Raw genomic sequence first — 20,125 nt, forward strand, 5'->3', positions numbered from 1 at the left:
TGAATTGCTGATTGATACATCATGGTGACTCCCTAGGGAGGGGGGGGAGATAGAGGGGTTGGGGGGAGGGTATAGGGAGGGATTAAAGGGGAGAGGGTTAGGCTTGGGTTTTAGAAATTGGAGGGGTTAGGAGGTTTACATTTGTGTTTAGAGGGTGCGGAACACTCTGTCACTGAAAATTGTTTACTGTTGCACGACTATGAGGTACTGTTATAAATTGGCTGCAACTGCTCTGTCACTGACAGCTATGACTGAGTCCAATTGGCGCAATGCCAAAATTGAAAATGACAAAGATGACCCCTGTTAGAGGAAGCAGCATGGAACAAGGGGCCATAAGAGTCCAGGCCCTTTGCGGTGGGTTAGGTGAAGGGGTCTATCTCTTTAGTTACTGCAACACTGTGCACGACTCTCCAATTTGATTGTGGGGGAGTGTTGGATGAGAGAGGGGAAGGGGCGGGAGGTGGAGGAGATAAAATGTAAAACTATTAGAAGACATTGTTAGCGCACTTAAAATGTTGTGTGTTCTGTTTGTTTCTATTTGAATAGCTGTACAAGTGATGTTATCACCAATAAAAAATGATTTAAAATAAAAAAGAATAAAGTTCAGAAGCGACATCTACTTTAAGGGAGATGAAGAAAATCTTTGCAGATCATTCCTCACACTGCAAAAAGGAAACTTTCCTTTAATGCAATCTCTTTTTTTTTTTAAAGAAAAAAACATGAGATTAAGGGTAGATGGTGATTCCAAAAATATTGGAAGCAGAGGGGTTAATTTAGAAATGCAAGAAAAATAGAGGAATCAGAATTTTCCTCTTCTCACCAAAGAAGTTTGTGTATCTACTCAAGGACAGAGCATGAGAAGGGAGGAACTGTCCATGTAGCAAAAAGAGTTTTATTTGCTGCCTTAGCTTGAAAGGAAGAAGGTGGAAGTTTTCTGTAATTATCTGAAGCTCATAAAAGTCTTATCAGAAATCCTATAAAGATGAACTGTTTCTTTGTCTAATCAGACAACTGCAAAGACTATGTGCTCCGTATTTTTTCTCTCACTTGCCAATATTGTAATAAAAGAAACTTACACTGACAAATATTTGTTTTATATTTTAGAATGACTTTCCCTTTTGTTTCAATGGTAGTTAATCAACTTGAGACTGAATGGGTGGATAAGTTATAAAACAAGGCAGCTTCTCCAAAAGCAACTCACCATATGAGAGAGAGAGAGAGAGAGAGAGAGAGAGAGAGAGAGAGAGAGAGAGAGAGAGAGAGAAGCCTAAACACTCCTAAAAATGGTACAAAGTTTCAAGTAGCAGAAAAAGGTCATCTTTCTTCATTTGAAGGCCACAAATCCAGAAATGAAACTATCAGCATGGCACCAATGACATTTTTGGTTCTACTTTTATTTTTTTAGCTTGTCAATCTTTATGTTTCAACTTTTTTATTGTATTATCATAATGGCAGACCGTTATACATACACCAAAATTAGTACATAAACATCATAGTCAACTAAGTATAACATCAACAATATTTTGTAATCATTTCCCCCCCCCCTTTTCCCCTCCCCCTCCCTTCCCCATCCCTCCCCTCCGATAAGCTGACATACTATTGTAAGTTTGTTGACAAAAGAAAAAAAAAACATCATTTACACAATAAAGTAAAATAATATCATCCTCCATTGCCTTATGTTTTTCATTTGTTACCCATTTGGTCTCAGCTGTATGATATAACCAATATCACAACTCGGTCAAAAGACCCCCCTCCCCCCCTATTAACCTATAGATGAGTCTTCTGTTACCACAATTGATACCCAAAAATATTACAGAGTATTAAGGATTCGACTTCTCCCTCTGTGAGTCATCCCGTCCAAATAACACCCCCAAATTTTTAGAAAGCGCACTTTTCGCTTGTATGTTACTTTTGCCTCTCTCACTTCCCAAGTAAGCAATTGGTGTACCTGGTTCCGCCAATGCCAGAAGGTCGGAGGGTGTGCAGAGGTCCAGTGCTGCATTATGCATTTTTTGGCAATGAGACATACTTTGCGACACAGCATTATTTTGTCTTTGTTTAATCTGGGAAAGGTGTCATGTTTATCTAATACTAAACATATGGGATTCAATGCTATATCACAATTCACAATTGTAGACAAAAATACAGCTATTTGTCTCCAGTATCGTTTTATTAAAGGGCACACCCATATCGCATGATATAGCGTACTATCTGCCCTCTGACATTTCAGGCAGGTAGCGGTATGAATGCCCCGACTTGTATAGTTGTGTCTGGGTAAAATAAGCCCTATGCAGTATACGAAACGCACATTCCCGAAGGCCTGCCCCTTCTACTATTCTAGGTATATCCTGTATTTGTTTTACAATATTCCATTCTGTCACTATCCTGCCTATATCTGTTTCCCATTTCTGACGAAGTTGGCTAAACTCTCTCCCAGGCATTAGTCCCCACAATTTCAGAAGTATGCTGGAGATCGACGGGACCTCTTCAGCTATTTCTTCAAAGAATTTTCTAACTTTCTCACCTAATTGCTTCTTAATCTCTTCTGTATTTAGTGTGCGCACATAATGCGTAAGTTGGCGATGCGCAAAATGATCCCTCCATTGTGCAGTAATTTGCATTTGTGTTACCGCTTTGATATGCCCATCAGCCCCCAGTATATCTTGCATGGTTACTATGCCATTTCTTTCCCATGTGACAAAGGTTTGATTCTCTATCCCCGGCAAAAACATCGGGTTGCCCTGGATAGTTAGTAACTCGGTGATAGATGGGTCTCCCCCCAGGAGTTTCCCTATATATCTCCACGCTTCCCTGATGGGCTGGAGCAAAACACTATGTTTAAATCTATGGGGGAGTATTTTATTCTGAGTGTGTAATAACGCTATATAATTATATGGGGCAAAGTACACTGTCTCATACTCAAGTGGTGTATGAGCCGATGTATTCAATAGCCAATCTCTAACCTGTCGTAGCAAGCAAGCCATATTGTAGTATTTAATGTTTGGAATCCCCATTCCCCCTTGTTTCCACCCTCCTAGTAGGAATTTCTGTTGAAGTTTGGCCCTTTTCCCAGCCCAACAGAATTTCATCAGGATTTTATAAAAGTATTTTATGTCAGTTTGCTTGAGTTTTAGTGGTAAAACCTGTAAAACATACAGCCACCTCGGCATTATCACCATCCTTGCTAAACATATCCTCCCTGCCAAAGATATCGTAAGGTTATGCCAGGAGTCTAACTGGTGCATGGTCTGCTCTTTTGAGTTTGCTAACATTTAAATCATATAGGTCTCTTGTATTTACCGGTAGTAAAATGCCTAAATATTTAAAAGATTTAGTTGCCCACTTTAATGGGAAATCTATGGGCCATAAACTATGGGCGTCTGCATTTAAAGCTAGGGCCTCCGATTTGTCAAGATTTAGTGTGAATCCCGAGTAATCTCCGAACTCACTAAAAATTTCTAATACATTACCCAGCGCTTCTCTTGGGTTCTTTAAAATGATTAGCAAGTCATCAGCAAATGCTGCCAATTTGAACATCTGATGTTGTATGTCCACTCCAGGCACCGCTGGGCAGTCTTGAATATCCCTAATTAGAGGGTCCAAATATAATGCGAAAAGTAAGGACGATAGCGGGCAACCTTGTCTCGTTCCCCTGCCTATATGAATTGCCTCAGATAGATTCCCATTGACCATTACTTGCGCTAGAGGGGCTGCGTACAAAGCTCTAATCGCCTGTACAAACTCGCCTTGTATACCATACCTCTCCATCACCTCATATAAGAAAGACCATTCCACTCTATCAAACGCCTTTTCAGCGTCGAAGCTAATCATTAACGCTTGTTCATTAGTGTGCCCTAAGTATTCCAATGATGTCAAGATTCGTCTGATGTTCTTGGCAACCGATCTGCCCTGCACAAAGCCAACTTGAGCTTCATGGATTATTTTTGGTAGAACACAGCCTAGTCTATTTGCTAAAATTTTTGCGAATAGTTTTGCTTCATGGTTAATAAGCGATATAGGTCAATACGACATTACTAGTTGCGCATCTCGATTAGGCTTTGGAAACACGATTATGCGCGCTACATTTAAGTGCTCAGGTAGTGTACCATTTGTTATCCATTCATTGAACACTTTAGTTAATGTAGGTATAATCGACTCTCCCAATAATTTATAGAATTCTGCTTTGTATCCATCGGGGCCTGGCGCTTTGCCCATCTTACTGTGTCCTATAGCCCATGTGATCTCATCCTCACTAATCTCCGCATTCAAAAGATTGCGGTCATGCTCATTTATCTGTGGGATCGTAAGGTTTTGGAGATATTGCTTGCCTGATAGTCCTTCCTGCTCTGTGGAGCTATATAAGTGTTGATAGTATGTTTTGACTGCTTGTCTGATTTCCTTATTAGAATATATCAAACTCCCCTCTTGTGTTTTTAAACTAATGATATTTCTGGAAGCGTATCTAGGGGCAATAATTCTTGCCAGAAATTTCCCTCCTTTATTCCCAAATTTATATAATTGAAATCGATAATATGTTTGGGATGTCACTTCCCTGTCATGAAGTAAGGAGTTGAGAGCCGCCTGCATCTCCAGTACCTCCTGTCTAATTCGAGGGCAAGGATTTGAGCCATAGTGCCTATTCACTTCTCGCAATTGTTTCTCAAGTCGCAAGATTTCCCTCTCTTGCACGTTTGTATTGGGTAGTGAAACTGATAATTTCTCCCCGCAAGACCACCTTTGCGGCTTCCCAAAAATTAGTTGAAGTTGGTACTGTTTCCTCATTAAAATGTTTGTACTCGGCCCATTTCGTTTGTAGATGTTCTCGAAATCTCACATTATTTACTAGATATGTTGGGAACGTCCACCCCCGAAACTTCTCTTCTTCCAACCCCCCCATCCAATTCATATGTACCGTCGCATGATCCGAGATAACGCACGATCCTATGTCTGCGTCTCTAACTGTGGGAAATAGTGTGCTTGTTTCCACATTGGATTTTGCGGTTCGTCTGCCTTTCTATAATAAGTCCTTTTGAAGGGAATAAGCTTCTCTCTCAGATTCATTTCAGATACAGGAGCTTTTAAGAAGCAAACTCTTTTAAGACTTATTTGTGAAAGCATTTGGCTCAGTAGCTTAAGCAGGCAACTATGTTTAGTTTAGGGACTTTCTTATAAGCGATAGAACAAGCTGGGCGATTAAGATAGGGTTGAGCAGGTTGCTAGGGCTTGGATGTATAATATGAGGGAGCAGTTGATTTTTGTGTAACAATATCTAATGTGTATATTTTAATTATTTATGTTTTATTTCTGTAAGTCACTTTGGTATAACTTTACAAAAAGTGTTGACCATTTTGTTGTGGTACATTTCCATACAGAACTAATAGTTTTCAAATCGCATGCCAAAATACATACCTTTTAATAAGGTCTCGAAGGTGATAGGCAGGGATTGCAGAATTTACCATACCTTTACTGGCAAAAATGTGATCAATGATGGCAGAACGGTTTACCTATAAAATAAAAACTTTATTTTTAAAAATGTGATCATAATTTATCACTCAAATGATTCATAACATCAGGAAGAATACCAAAAATATTTCAAAGTAAGTTACTATGTAATACTACTGAAATAGAGAAGCAATGGTATCCTCAGACTGAGTATTCCTGAAATCATACAGCAGTGGAGCTAGAGAACACAGTAACACATGAAAAGCTTAAGGTCTCTGTCCTTCATATCTGATATAAAAATCGTCAAAAATAGGTGAGAAAAAAATCTTAAGGAAAAGTATAATTAATGTCTGCATCCAAGTACTCCACACCAATCCTTAACACTTAGACACTTGCAAGGGTGGGGGAGGGGTGACAATCAGTAAGGTGAGGTGATGTGGTGGGCATCTGTGTACAAACAACTTGAGCCATTAAGACAATGAGACCAGATCTTAAAACACAAGAATATGTTTGTGCTGCCATGTCAGAAAAGAACAAGGAACTGAAAACACAAGTAGGGAAAAATACACATATGCATAGATTCTGGAATGATTTCCTAATTGGTGCTGCACGTCAACCAAAAAGTTTTAATCGCGATTAATTGCACAATTAAAGGGATTTTATTTATTTCATACTGCAGCTCGTGACTTTCGGGCAAGTCACTTAATTCTCTATTGCCTCAGGTACAAAATAAATACCTGTATATAATATGTAAACTGCTTTGACTAACCACAGAAAGGCAGTATATCACATTCCATCCTCCTACCCTTCCCTAAAGGACTAATAGTTTCCCTCCATCCCACCCCCAGATCCAATATCTCTGCCTTTCTCAACCTGCCCTCCTTCCCCAGGTCCGTCCTCTCTCTCTGCCTACCCTCCACCCCCATGAGGAGCGACGCAAACTTGGTGGTGAGAGGCACCAAGCTCTCCCCATAGCTTCTGGAGAACACTGCCTCGCATAGCTTCCATCGGTGACCTCTCCAGTTCTGCTTGCAGGTCTGTAGCTTACACTTCTCCCCTCATCCAGGGTTCAGCATCTGCCTCCCACCCAGTACCCCCACTGGTCTACCTTAAAAGTGGTCTTCTGCTGATCCTGGGAATGGCAGTGTTGCCCATATTCTCCCTGTGGTCTATTCCGAAGCTTTCCCTTTGGCCCGTCCCGCTTCCTCTGACATCACTTCCTGTTTCTGCCTGGGTAGGAGATGTCAGAGGGAAAGTTTCAGACCAGGCAGCAGATAAGCAATGCTGCCACTGACAAGGATGAACAGAAGACCTCCTGTAAGGAAGATTGGCGGGGGGGGGGGATGTTAGACAACCAAGAACAGGGGTTGGAATTGGAAGAGAGCAGAAGAGATGTTTGGAGGAGAAAGGAGACACTGTAATGTGATTAATGCATTAAATCGTTAATTGCAATTAAAGTACAGCCCTATTTCCAATAGATTTCTAGAAAGAGGTGGTGTTTGTAGTGCAGATGCATTTAGGGAGAACGAAGGTGCTGGATGTGTGAAGTGGGGCATGTATGTGGGTATGTGTATGTACATGGTATGTTTAGGTGTGTGTGTGTGTGTGTGTGTGTGTGTGTGTGTGTGTGTGAGAGAGAGAGAGAACAAAATATGGGTTAATTTCTCTTCAAAGCAGCTCACCTTCCATTCCTGAGTTCTGACTGTATGCTTCAGTTTGGTTCCTGAAAACATTTCCAGCAAAACAATCCCAAGACTCCACAGGTCTACAGCAGAGGTACAATCTATTTCACTCTGCAGTCCAGCCTGGCCCAACAAATTCTGCAGCTCAGCCTCTGGAGCCCGATACCCATCTGTCTGGATGTATTTCACGTCCTTAGAGAAAAGCCGATACAAAATAACTACAATTAGCAATGAAAGCTCCAGAGGGGTGACCAAATTAATCTGTAGTAGCAAGACTGACAAAGGTTGGTGGCACCTTACAGAAAAAAACAATTTTATGAGGCACAAGCTTTCAAGGACAAGAATCTATTTTGACAGGAATACCATATTTTAATCAGACTTTACAGGAGGGCAAAAAGTGGTTCTCACTTAAGGGTAATATATGAGGGAGAATACTCTGAGCCCTAGCAGGTATTCTATATGAATACCCAGCATTACCATTGAATAATAAGAACTGGAGCAACAGAAAGAGCGACTGCAGCTTATGTGGCCAAAAATGGTGGGACCCAGCCTGGGTGGAGAAAGATGAGTTTGGAAGTAAGCTCAGGACTAAGAAGCAAGGGAGGGAGCAAAAAGGAAACAGAAGAGAGGTTGAGTCTTAACAGAGGAGAGGGGAAAGAGTGAGTGAGGGGAGCTGAGAATGGAGAAGAGGGGAAATGAGCTGAGTGGCCAGCAAGAGTGGGTCTGAGGCTGGGGTGTGGGACAAGGATGATGTAGAGGGGCATAATCGAACGTCGCTGGCAATCTATTTTGGCGGCGGCGCAACAGCTGGCTGAAACCGTATTATCGAACAAAAAATGCCAGCCATCTTTTATTTCGATAATACGGTTTAGCCCTGCCAAATGCCAGAGTTCGCCGGGTTTGAGATCGCCGGTTTTGTTTTTCAGCGATAATGGAAAAAAATGCCGGCCATCTCAAACCCGGTGAAATCCAAGGCATTTGGTCGTGGGAGGAGCCAGCATTTAAAGTGCACTGGTCCCCCTGACATGCCAGGACACCAACCGGGCACTTCTAAAAATAAAAAAATATATATACAAATAGCTCCCAGGTGCATAAGCTCCCTTACCTTGGGTGCTGAGCCCCCCAAAACCCACTCCCCACAACTCTACACCATTACCATAGCCCTTATGGGTGAAGGGGGGCTCAACACTTAGCACCACAAGTGTAACAGGTGGGGGGGGGGGGGGGGGTGGACCTGGTCTGCCTGCCTGGAGTGCACTGCACCCATTAAAAACTGCTCCAGGGACCTGCATACTGCTGTCAGGGAGCTGGGTATGACATTTCAGGCTGGCATACAGGCTGGCAAAAAAGTGTTTTATTTTTATTTTTTTACTGTGGGAGGGGGTTGGTGACTACCTTTTTGAGGCTTGGTCATGAAAATTAAAGGACCAAGTAAACCCGGCGAAATATTGATTAACGCCGCTTTTGTTTTTTCCATTATCCGCAAAAGCCGGCCATCTGGTAGCCACGCTCATGCCCGCCCATGTCCCACCTTCGCTTCACCGCCGACACGCCCCCTTGAACTTTCACCGGCGCGGCGACAAGAAAGCGGCGATGGTGTCAAAAACGCCGCTTTCGATTATATCGATTTCACCGCTTTTGCAAAATCGCCGTCCATCTCCCGATTTATGTTGGAAGATGGCCACTTTCGAAAATAAGCCTGCTAGTGATCTAGAGGGGTTTCAAGAGCAACTGTAGAGAAGAGAATGGAGCTGTGGCATCAAGCCCTGTGTTGGGAGGTGGGGGGGGAGAAGATACAATAGCAAGGTGGTGGATCAAGTGTGAGGTGGAGTCATACCTAGAAGGGCCTTGTGTACTTCAAAAATACTGAAGCATGTTCTACACAAAAGAAAATTATTCAGAGATAGAGAATTTAACTGTTTCCTTTATTGCATTTTAAGGTCTCTATTATTCCAAGACAGCGATTGTATTGTGTTATTTTGACAAATAAAATATGCATAATTTTGAAATACTGTGCACAGAATTCTTCCAGGAGTAAATTTCTTATTGAAAAGTATCAAGTAGCTTACCTATAAAAAGGTGTTATTCAAGGATACCAGGTTTCAGTTGGGTGATGTCATCAGTGAAGCCCTATACCACATCCTCTAACAAAAGCCTTCTTTCATGCTCCCTTGAGAATATGCAAATCATCCCATGCCATCTGTATAACATGGGGTCCCCTTCAGTTCTATATATTAGGGCTTTAGGAAGCAGCAATTCTTAGGAGAAACAGGCGAGTATGCATTGACTGAAACCCTGCTATTCTCTATAAGCAACTTTACTATCTCGGAGACAAGCAGAATATTCAATTACCACTAAATAAAAAAAGGGGGGGGGAGAAGATGAATAGAATGCCAACCCATATCTTTTTTTTAGAGAGAAAGACAGTTTAAAATAAACATGTCTGCTTAGCCACATTAAGCCTGCAAATAGGTGGGAAAATGTGGGATACCAAATGCAACAAATGAATAAATAAATAAACAAACAAACATAAGGCCTAAAGGTTCTACTCACAAAGAGAGACCTTGCAGGATAAACTCGCCAAATCTACTGTGACATCAGGAGTCTGTACCCAAACAATGAAATGCAAATGTGTTAACTCCGCATCGCAGTTGTACAGATCTCCACAAAGGTTGACTTCAGGTGGGCCACTAACAAAGTCACAATTCTCGAATAATGAGCCTCCACATGCCTTCCTAGAATTAAGCCCACTCCAGGTAAAAGGCTAAGGCTCTTTTATAGTCTAGAGTAAGCCGAACTTGTTTACCCTTGTGGACATATGGTCTGGGAAGAACAACTGATTGCTCAAGTTAGAAGAATTCTGTCCTATTATCCACTTTATGAGATACTTCATCTTTGAATTACTAGGGCTTAAAGCTCACTGGTTCTGAGAGAAAGTGGCTACCACAAAAAATAAACAAGAGACTGATGCACTGAAGTACTTGCCTCAAAGGAGATACACGAAGTTTGGAAACTCAAAAATGTTTGATCAACTGTGCAAGTACCACACATTAAGATCAAATGCCAGTGCAGAAGGTTTGGTAGGAAGCTTCAGACAAAACAAGCCCTGCAGGAACCTGACAACCTGAATGCTGAACAGAGATGGATTTGCATTCCACACGGCGAGGAGCTCCAAATACATCAAGGTGAACCCTAAACGAGCTTCTAGTCCATGAGAGCTGCAAACGGGTCAGGTTTTCACCAAAATCCCTAACAAGTATCTGTGGGATAGTTATGCATACGGCCATCAGTGCATGCTATTTATCTAGTTTTTTGATGTGTGTCAACAACAATTTGTCAACGGTCTATTGTATCTTTTTTTAACCATGATTGTCATTGCAGTCAGAAAAAGTTGCAGGTCCTTACGCTCACAGTAAAGGCAAGGAACAGGAATGAAATTCTACCTAATGCTATTGCAGAAGGACATGCTAACCATGTTACTCCTCCTCAGACCTTGCATTAAAGCCCTGGTGTTATGTCCACCCTTCTTCTCTTCTATACACTTCTTTGCATCTGCGCAGAATAGCAGTATTGAAAGTCTACTACTACTACTATTTAGCATTTCTATAGCGCTACAAGGCATACGCAGCGCTGCACAAACATAGAAGAAAGACAGTCTACCTGAGGCTTTGTGTAGTTAACTCTTGTGCAAAAATTTCTCTCTGCATAGGAAACACAAAATTGGGCGCAAAAGCCAAGCTAACTTGTGCACAAAGTCTAGCACACTTTGGAGTTCATTTTCAGAGCGCTAAGACCAGAGCCTTTTTTTGAGGGGGTACTGAGTACCGGCACCTTTACTATTGTCTGCTAAAATTGACCCATGGTCCCCCAAGTTTTAATGGAAGAGCTCAGGCCCTACACAAAAATTCTGCCTTGTCATAGATTCTGTGACTGGATGCAGGGGGCCTGGCTATTGTGGGGTGGGTCCCTCAATGACCACCCCACCCCTGAAGGGTGGCCTGGCATTTGAGTACCGGCACCTTTTTTGCTAGAAAAAAATGCACTGGCTAAGACACACAAAGTACCATAGGTTACAATGGTACTTTGTATGTCTAAGTGCTTTGAAAATGAACCTCTTTGTTATGCTGGCCCTTAGTCTTTGCTCGCTTCACTGGTTAACAATTCAATTTTGGACACTAAGCTCTTTTTATTGGGTCACTTCTATTCAATTTAAATGAGCAGTGACATAATACTGTCCCTCTAAAGGTGCACTCTTCACAGTAACCTTTATTGATGGTTCTTTCATTCAAGCATTTACCTGTTACATAGGGGAACATTTTGTCCATTGCTGAATCTCAGGCTTGAATTTGTTTCCCTGCTATTTGCATGTTGAATCTGACCTTGCAAGTTTTAAACCTGTTGGTGATTATCTTGAGATGTCTGTGTATTGTTCAGCACTTTGGGTCCTTCCAGACCTGTCCATAAAAGTGAATTTATGCTCCTCTATCAGCTTTATCTTACGATAAATTCAGAACATACTTCCCAAATAGTAATGTTTTAATATTATGACTGAATTCGGTATAAGAATAAGACCTTATTATAGTTGAAATATCTTTTCCTAACTTCACTGCTTGAAAAGACAACACACACAAATTTTCAGCTTTTTAATACCTCTAGGAGATGGAAAAAGAGGAAAAATATTGTCACACCCTACCCTGGGATCCCTAGTACTTATTGCCAACTTGAAGTGATCATAAAAATAAGACAGAATCAATCCATATAAAACCTTATAAAGAAAACACAACAACTTGAAAAGAATTCTCACACTGACCAGCAACTAGTGCAAATTAATACAGTAGAGATAAAACTGTAAAATATTTTAAAGAGAAAACTGAACAGCGTGCCGTGTTCTGGATTGTCTAACTGATTTGATATGCCAACCTATACAGAGTCCTGTGCAGCCCTCTAGCATCCAGTATTTCTGTAGCCAAACAACCAAAAAACCCAACTATCCCAGGATAAGAGGGCCTTGGACGCTGATTAACTAAGTCCCCCTCTACAACAAGAGATCCTAACAAACTGAACACTTACGGAATACAACCTATATAAGACTCATGCTGAGAAGGACCAAGTCCTGTAGATAAATCAACCAAAACAACAAACAGCAAGCTCGCAAGAGTGGGTCCTCGACTTGTCTAGAAGGACTCAAGAAGATAAAATTAGAATGTAAAACCGAATTTCTCCTTCCTTATTGTCCCTCCAGATCAGTCCAGACGTGTGGTAAACATGCAAGCTCTACCTTACATAGGGTGGGGCCCTACTAAGACTGCCGTTAACTGATGGATGCTTATGGGCTGCACAGGACCCCATATAGTTTTCAGTTCCTCATGGAAACAGCATGACTGCTACCAGTTCAGTTCTCTGGTTAACAACTGCAGAGCCTGGGGTCAACTCGTAAGACAGCTGTCTCATCTCTTTCTCTAAACCAAGGGAGCTCAACCCAGTCAGGTTTTTAGGATATGCACACAATGGAAGCAGTGTATGTAAATCAATCATGCATATTCATCATGGCTATCCAAAAATCCTGACTGGCTGCGTAAGGTCTACTAGGTTGAGAACCACCCTCTAAACACACGTAATGTAACCGATGAAAAGTTGTGATGTTTGGTTGCATAGCTTTGTTATTTTTCTACTTTGTATACAACTTGCATGCTAGGTTAAGAGGAAGCATTTTTAAACTTGTCATTCCTCTGATGAAAAAACACTGCCACGCAATATAAAATACATGGAGGATTTTTCAAGAGAGGAACTGAACCCAGTAAGTACAGTGAATCAATCAATGTGTTAGAGGAAAAAAACAACCTAAATGATCACTCTGTAAATGCAAGACACTTCAATAATTCTTATATGTGCAAATAAAAATACATTTTCAGTTATCATGAATGCCTGGTTGATTTTATGTATTTAGGGCAATTTGTCTAACCTGATTGCCTTCCCTAAAGCTGAGCCCAAAATCGATTACTTTAAAGCACTCCTCTTCTGCACTCCAGAGGATGTTGCGTGGCTTCAGGTCCGCGTGGACGTGGCCCTGGTGATGGATGAATGCCAGGGCTCCCAGCATGTCACGGGCACAATGTTGGATCAGCCAGAGTGAGCAGCCTTGCTGGCAAGAACGTAAAAGCAGCTCCGACACACTGATATCCAGTAGCTCCAGTAACAGGCACCGAGTTGGGCCCTTCACAGAGAGATTATTTGTAAACACTCCAAACAGCGTCACTGGAATCAGAAAAACACAAATTTCAAACATCAACGAATCACTGCAAAGTCAAGTATGAGAAATCTAAATATATTTAACTGCACACACATATGATTTCTTTTCTTTGGAAGCAGTCATGTACATCAAGCACCAACACTGGTAACCAGGCTTATCCTGCAGTAGTGCCTGCAGAACAAGGTCAGAAGCGTCAAACTGCTTACAATCCAATGCAATCTCTGTGCAGCCTGAACAGCGGTGCCCTTGAGTTATCTAGCACATATTTCACATTAGGCTGACTGGTTTAGTACTGTCCACTCCCCCTTCTGTGCACATTACCAATTTTACTGAATGGCAATGAGTTCTGCACACCGTTCTTCATTGGTTCACACTATTAGTGCACTATTAGGGAATGACCCTATAATTTGGGAGCAGAGCTGGCGCTAAACGGCAAAGGGTAAGCAAGAGGGGATGTCTATAACGGTGGGGTGGTATGAGAAGTTAACTCTATATCTCTGTCACCATACCGTTGAAGCTAATCTGTACATATTTTTCGTAGGGGGCAGTCCTTGAAACAGCCCTGATAAGGGCAAAACATGCATGTCGGACAGTAACATCAACCCCTGGGTCCGATACATCTATATAAGATGAGTATTTGATTAGAAAAATTAAACGATAATAATAATTACAAAAATTAATGCACTAATAGTGTGAACCAATGAAGAAAGGTGTGCAGAACTCATTGCCATTCAGTAAAATTGGTAATGTGCATAGCTGAGGTCACCAAGATAAATATACTATCTAAATGAATGTCTGAACTGAATTGACAGAAGGTGGAGATAGTGGGAGCTGATTTATAATATAAGTGGATATTATAATATAAGTGGATACTATCTGAGGCCCCACTGTCAATATACAGTTAAGGGAGCCAGTGTGACTGGTTTAATACTGTGGCACACCAATTTCCATCATTCCTACTAAAGCAGCAGCAAGGAGTTAGCAGGGATTAACAAACTTCCAAGCCCCCGAGTTTATAACAAGGAGTACCTCAGAGATCTTTCAGAAAGTTCATCTGCGAACCAGGATTAACCTGTTACATTAATGTGTATGATACGATATTCATGTTATTGTACCTTTTAACGGATCTTGCATTTAGATACGTAAGGTGCCTGGAAATTGTCTACTGGTGGCAAGGATGGACGTGGATAAATAACTTTAAAATAAAACTAAGATAGCCTTCTATGGCTAGGCGATGACACTTTCCCATGTCACTTTTTTTTTGCACATTCTTGGCCGATTAAACCACTGCACTCAGGTTCAACCTGCTTTAAGAATGATCATGCAGGCAGCAGTGACTGTCCCATCTTAATTACCCAAACACCAGCTTCTTTTAAAGAGATATATTTTGTGAAAACACCCCAGTTATAGAATTGTATCTTACCAGATGTTAGACTAGAAGTTAAAACCTGGTTGCTTAATCATTTGTTAAAAAAACATCATACTTCAGGCAATGGACTCAAGTGTGTCACTGAATACTTGAGAAAACTTGTAAACTATGAAATTATGTACCAATAAGATGATGTGGTTGCTGTATGTAGTTTACTCCTGTCAGAATTCTGCACAACTGTGGAGTGCAGAATTCAACATTTTTCTGCAGAATGTGCTCCGAGTGGAGCTGGCTGGTTCCCCTGCTGCCCCCGAGCCTTGGTGGGCCCTCCCCGGAGCCTACCTGAGCACGATCTGCTGGTCTAGTTGCCTCTTCGGGGGCAGGAAAGAACCCCACTCTTTCCTGCCCGCTACTGCTTCTTCACAATGGCCATCGAGACTTCAAAAGGTAATCTCATAAGACTACTGCAAGACATCTCGGTGGCCATTTGGAAAATACGGCGGCACTGACCCAGAGCAGTGGCAGCAGGCAGGAAAGAGTAGGGTTTTTTTCCTGCCCAAAAGAGGTACTCCCAAATGCAGATCCTCCTTCTACCTCACAGGTGACGGCAGGGCCAGCTGAAAAAAGAAATATGGATGGCATGTGGGTGCAGGGAGGGAAGGGGCTGTAAAAAAGGAAAAAAGAGGAGGAAGGGAGCTGTAAAAAAATGTGGACGCTATGGGTGCCGGGAGGGGGGCTGGGAAATATACAAATGGTATCTGTGTATAGGGAGGAGAAACTGTAATACTGGTTAACGTTTGACAAATAAACTTGCAGAATTTGCAAATTTGTACACAGAATTTTGAAATTTTAGGGGCAGAATTCCAGTAGGAGTAAGTTTTAAATATGGATCCAAGAACACAACAGAACTGAAGGGGAGGGGGCCATAAACTGCTATCCTGCCCTGATGTCATGTTTTTATAATCAAAGCAGGCAGAAGTAGCAAAAATTCACTGTAGGGTCTGTGAGCTAAAAAGGACTTACCTTTGCCTTGATCCTAGGTAACAGAAAATCTGTGTGGGATGTAAGGATGGGGATGGGACCTTACCTTCTGCCACTTGCAGACCCCAGCTCATTTCTGTTTGCTGCTGCAGTCTGAAGACTGATGCATCTTGATTAGTCTAGTAAGTTGGGAAGAAGGAAATGGAGATGCTGGCAAGGGATGGGAAGGAAATAGGGCAGGAAAACCTTGTAGGGCCTTCAAGGCAGAGAGATAAGAAATATATGCAGGACAGAAGGCAAGCGAGCATCCATGGAAGAGGGGGAACTGGTTTTCTTATCCCTTCATATTAAAACTGTGCCTTTGCTTAAATCAGATTCTGATGCAACTGATCAATATTATTTTAATGGACTTGTGAGACTGCATAACTGTTATGTATATGTTTGTGCAGTGCTGCGTACGCTTTGTAGCGCTATAGAAATGCTAAACAGTAGAAGATCATTTTATGCTGCAATCAACCGATTAGTTACATACCCAGAAAGGCAGAATATGTTTGTTCATATTTAAAAGCAAAGCTCTTTAACACCTCATGCAGAGAACTTGGAAGAAAAGTGGTCCACTGCAATACCGTCTTTGCAGTTGATTATTAGTCCTCAGCAACTGCTCTTGACTACACTATACACATCTCTCTTTTATTCAAACATCTTTGGTGCTTAGCACATATAAACAAACACATTCTGTCTCCATATATACGACATATGTGGAAGAACATTTATAAGGGCAAATTAAAATGGACTAACATCTCACACCAATTAATTTTCAAAGTAAAGCGCAATGCAGTGGATGAAGAGACAACCATTTTTAAAAGCAATTAATTCCATTCAGTTCTGATTCATTCTGTTAAAAAGAACATTTGCCTTCTAAACAGTTTACATATTTATCAGAGTGCCAAACTAACATTTACATACCGGGGGGGGGGGGGGGGGGGGGGTATGGAAATACTTCTGTCTGGGTTTGAAGAATAAACACCAATTTAAAGGAATTAAGAATGTCCATACCTATATTCTTATGTCCCTGCAGCTCTTCCAGCGTAGCCCTTTCTTTACAAAACCCATATTCTCCATTCTGCAGATCCCTCATAAACTCTTTAACAGCAGCTGTACTAGACATTGAACTTTCACTAGGCCCAACCTGGTACACAGTTGCTGAAGAACCAACCCCAAGTTGGGCCTGAATCTCCCAGAGTTGCCCAAAGGCCTCAAACACGAAAGGCAGAGGAGGTAATACTGTCTCAGCAAAGGGTTCCGGTGGGTTTCTAAAAGGTAGTAACCCACATCCGCTGAGAAAAGGTGCGACATTGGGCTGCATCAAGGCTTTCTCCCAGCCACCTTCACAATACTCAGCCATGACATAACGGAGAAAGCATCACCAAAATGATAATCCAGAAAAAAAATATGCAGATTAGTGTGTGTGTGCAAACAAATTTCTAAAAGAATCACTTTCTCTCTTTTCCAGAGCGTTCCCCTAAAATAGATTCCATTTTCTAATGAAATGTTGTCTTTCGAGAAATCAAAATCTTGAGGCTCTTTTCAAGAGAACCAGTTTCTTTCATTGTAGAGCTGGTGGCTCAGTTATCATTTCCCCACCTGCAGAGATACCGTCACATGCATTAAACCTGTGACACACACATTTGACTGCCCTCACACTCTCTCACGCCCAAGATCCCTCTTCCTACGCATTCGGGAACCGGGCTTTCGTCCACTCTCCTCCCCGCGGTCTACCATCGCTTCTCCTCCTCTCCCCGGTCCAGCGTGTAGGCCCCTCTCTCTCTCCTCCGGCGTCCGCGATCCAACACGTCACGCTCAAACTCCTCCCCCTAAACTCACACATGAAAGAACCCCGCCCCAAAGAGGTTGAAGAACAGGAGACGGCATGACGGGTCACCTAACAGCCGCCATATTCGTAAACCCAAAACAAAGCTAGGGTACAGCTGCTGTATCCACGTTGTAGTAGTTCACTGTTATTTTATCTCAGTTATCTTTAGAAACGTGCCGGCTTGTGCAAGGATGTACACAGAGAAACTATCACAACGGAATAACCTTTCATCAGAGTAGTAATTTGTCCTAAATCGTAATCACTGTGTCATTTGGAGGGGCTGATTATAGGAAAGCACTCTTGCAGGTGCCGAGATTTTTTCACCTATTAAAGGACCATCAAACAAACATCGTGTTACGAGAATTAGGTGTTCAACATTCAGAGTTTATATTTTTAAGTACAGAGGTTTTTTTTAACACATTAGGTTGAAACCTGGGAACACATAAAATCTTTTTTTTTTCCTGTGCATCGATCAAAAGAGAAACTAAGATGATGTGAGAGAACTTGCTTCTTTTGTTTTGTGGAATGCAGTGGTATATTATAAAAATACACTAGTTGAAAGATATTGAATGAGGGAAGAGCTTCATGCAGAAGTTCTGTTTGAATGTAAATGCATGTTTGTTTGTTTGTTTTTAATCTTTGTCTTCTGGCTGTGTGTTACTATATATATATATATATGTGTGTGTGTAAATGTGATAATCTTGAATAACCGACTATACTTATAGCTATGATTTCTGAACATGCAGCATCATTAAAGAACAGACTTTTAAATGTCGAGTTGAGTATATCTCAGCTTTGTTAAAAGTTTCTGACATATCCATCGACTTGCTCCCATGATGTTAATGAATTCTATTATTCTGTCTCACTGTATTTTCTTATTTTTTTATTTTATTTTTATTCATTTATACTTTATACAACTCCAGACATTTAGAAAATAACAACTTAAATCATTTATCCGTATTATCAATTAAGTGTAAATGAATATTTTACTTTTGACCATTATTCTTAAGCAATTTTGATCCAAGAGAAGGAAAAAAAATCAAATAATAATTTAAAGAAATTAGTAAATAGTTACTGCTACCCATCAAGCCTCCTCAAGTGTGCTATCTGTTAGTTAACAGTTACATTAACATCCTCTTTCGCTAACAAAAATTCCTCTAACTGTTTAGGATCAAAAAATTGAAATTGCTTAGATTGAAACAAGATTCAACAAATACAGGGAAATTTTAGTACAAAATTAGCCCCAAGGGCTAAAGTCCTCGGGCGCATGGCCAAAAAAGCCCTGCACCTTTTCTGGGTTTCTCTAGAGAGATCAGGATAAATTCTTATTTTAGATCCTAAAAACATGGAGTCCAAGTGTCTAAAGGAAAGTTTCAGGACAGCATCTCGGTCCATCTCCAGGGCAAAAGAGACCACCACAGTAGTTCTCTGAGTGATAACTTCCAATGAGGATTCTAAGAATGATGTTAGATTCATACCGTCTCCTATTTGTGGTTGAAAAGTTCCACCATCCAATTTTGTATTACTTTGTAAATATTGTGCCCGAACTATAGGAGGCAGTGAATCACTTGACATCCCTAATATTTCAACCAAATATTTCTTTACCATATCAATTGGTGATATTAGGGGAGATCTAGGAAAATTAGTTAGTCTCAAATTAAGTTTTCTATATTGATTCTCCAGGTATTCTAAACGACGTAAGGTAAAATTTCTATCCCTAATTGAGACTTGTCCTAAAGTTTCCAATGTTTGTACTTTTTCCCCTAATTGTTTTACCTCAGAGGTTTGTTGGGCAGTTGTCTGTGCCTGCAAAAGGACTGCTTCAGACAATACCTTAATTTCAGCAGTATTTTTAACTTATTTGCTGCAAGGAGGAATGCAATGTAAAAGTCAAATCCCAGAGTGACTCCATTGTCACTACGGCAGGTTTAACCAAAGACCCCAAATAAGAAGCAGGAGGGGGAGCGCTTAGAATCTGGTTCAGCGTACTCTCAATCTGTGAAGGCATAGTTTGTGAGATGATTTGTTCTTCCTCCAAACTAGTCCTCAGCGTTTCTGTCGGAGTAGGCAGGTTCCCTCTCTGCATGTTCGTATCCCCGTCTGGAGTCTGAATTGCTGGGCCCGCCTCTGCTTCTACCCCTCTTGGCTGTGTGGGAAACCACACGTTGGACAGGGCTCAAAGAAACCCCGTTTTCACTGCTGGACAACTCAGGAGCATTGGCACCGATAGCAGGGGAGGAGGCATGCCTGGGACCAGTCGTCATCCCAAACTGCTCCAATATCAGTTGCTGCTTATATAGGTCACAGTGGGGGGTAGAGGGAGTAACCCACACTTTGCCTCTCCTTTTCCCCATATCGCAGGGGCTTCGGAGCTCCTTCACAGCGTTTGTTTGGAGAAAGTCTGGGCGTGTCTGAAGCAGTGACTCACTATGCAGCCATCTTGGATCCCCTGTCTCACTGTATTTTCAAATGTAAGCCACATTAAACCCAAGTTTGCTTGGGATAATGTGGGATATAAATATCAAATG

The 20,125-nt window shown here is 41.4% G+C and overlaps 1 protein-coding gene across 1 annotated transcript in view; it reads right to left on the minus strand.

Annotated features, from left to right (window-relative positions):
* Positions 1-17,602, minus strand: part of UHMK1 (U2AF homology motif kinase 1) — a 50,873-nt gene extending 33,271 nt beyond the window's left edge. Inside the window, exons 1-4 of the mRNA XM_030207445.1 lie at positions 16,781-17,602; positions 13,087-13,379; positions 7,125-7,316; positions 5,410-5,504 (exon numbers count right to left, since the gene is read on the minus strand). Of these exons, the coding sequence (XP_030063305.1) occupies positions 5,410-5,504; positions 7,125-7,316; positions 13,087-13,379; positions 16,781-17,129 (929 nt within the window). The 5' untranslated portion in view covers positions 17,130-17,602. The remainder of the gene's footprint in view (positions 1-5,409; positions 5,505-7,124; positions 7,317-13,086; positions 13,380-16,780) is intronic.
* Between the last annotated feature and the right edge of the window lie 2,523 nt (positions 17,603-20,125).

The sequence above is a fragment of the Microcaecilia unicolor genome, chromosome 6 (assembly GCF_901765095.1).
Source record: "Microcaecilia unicolor chromosome 6, aMicUni1.1, whole genome shotgun sequence".
Taxonomy (NCBI): Eukaryota; Metazoa; Chordata; class Amphibia; order Gymnophiona; family Siphonopidae; genus Microcaecilia; species Microcaecilia unicolor.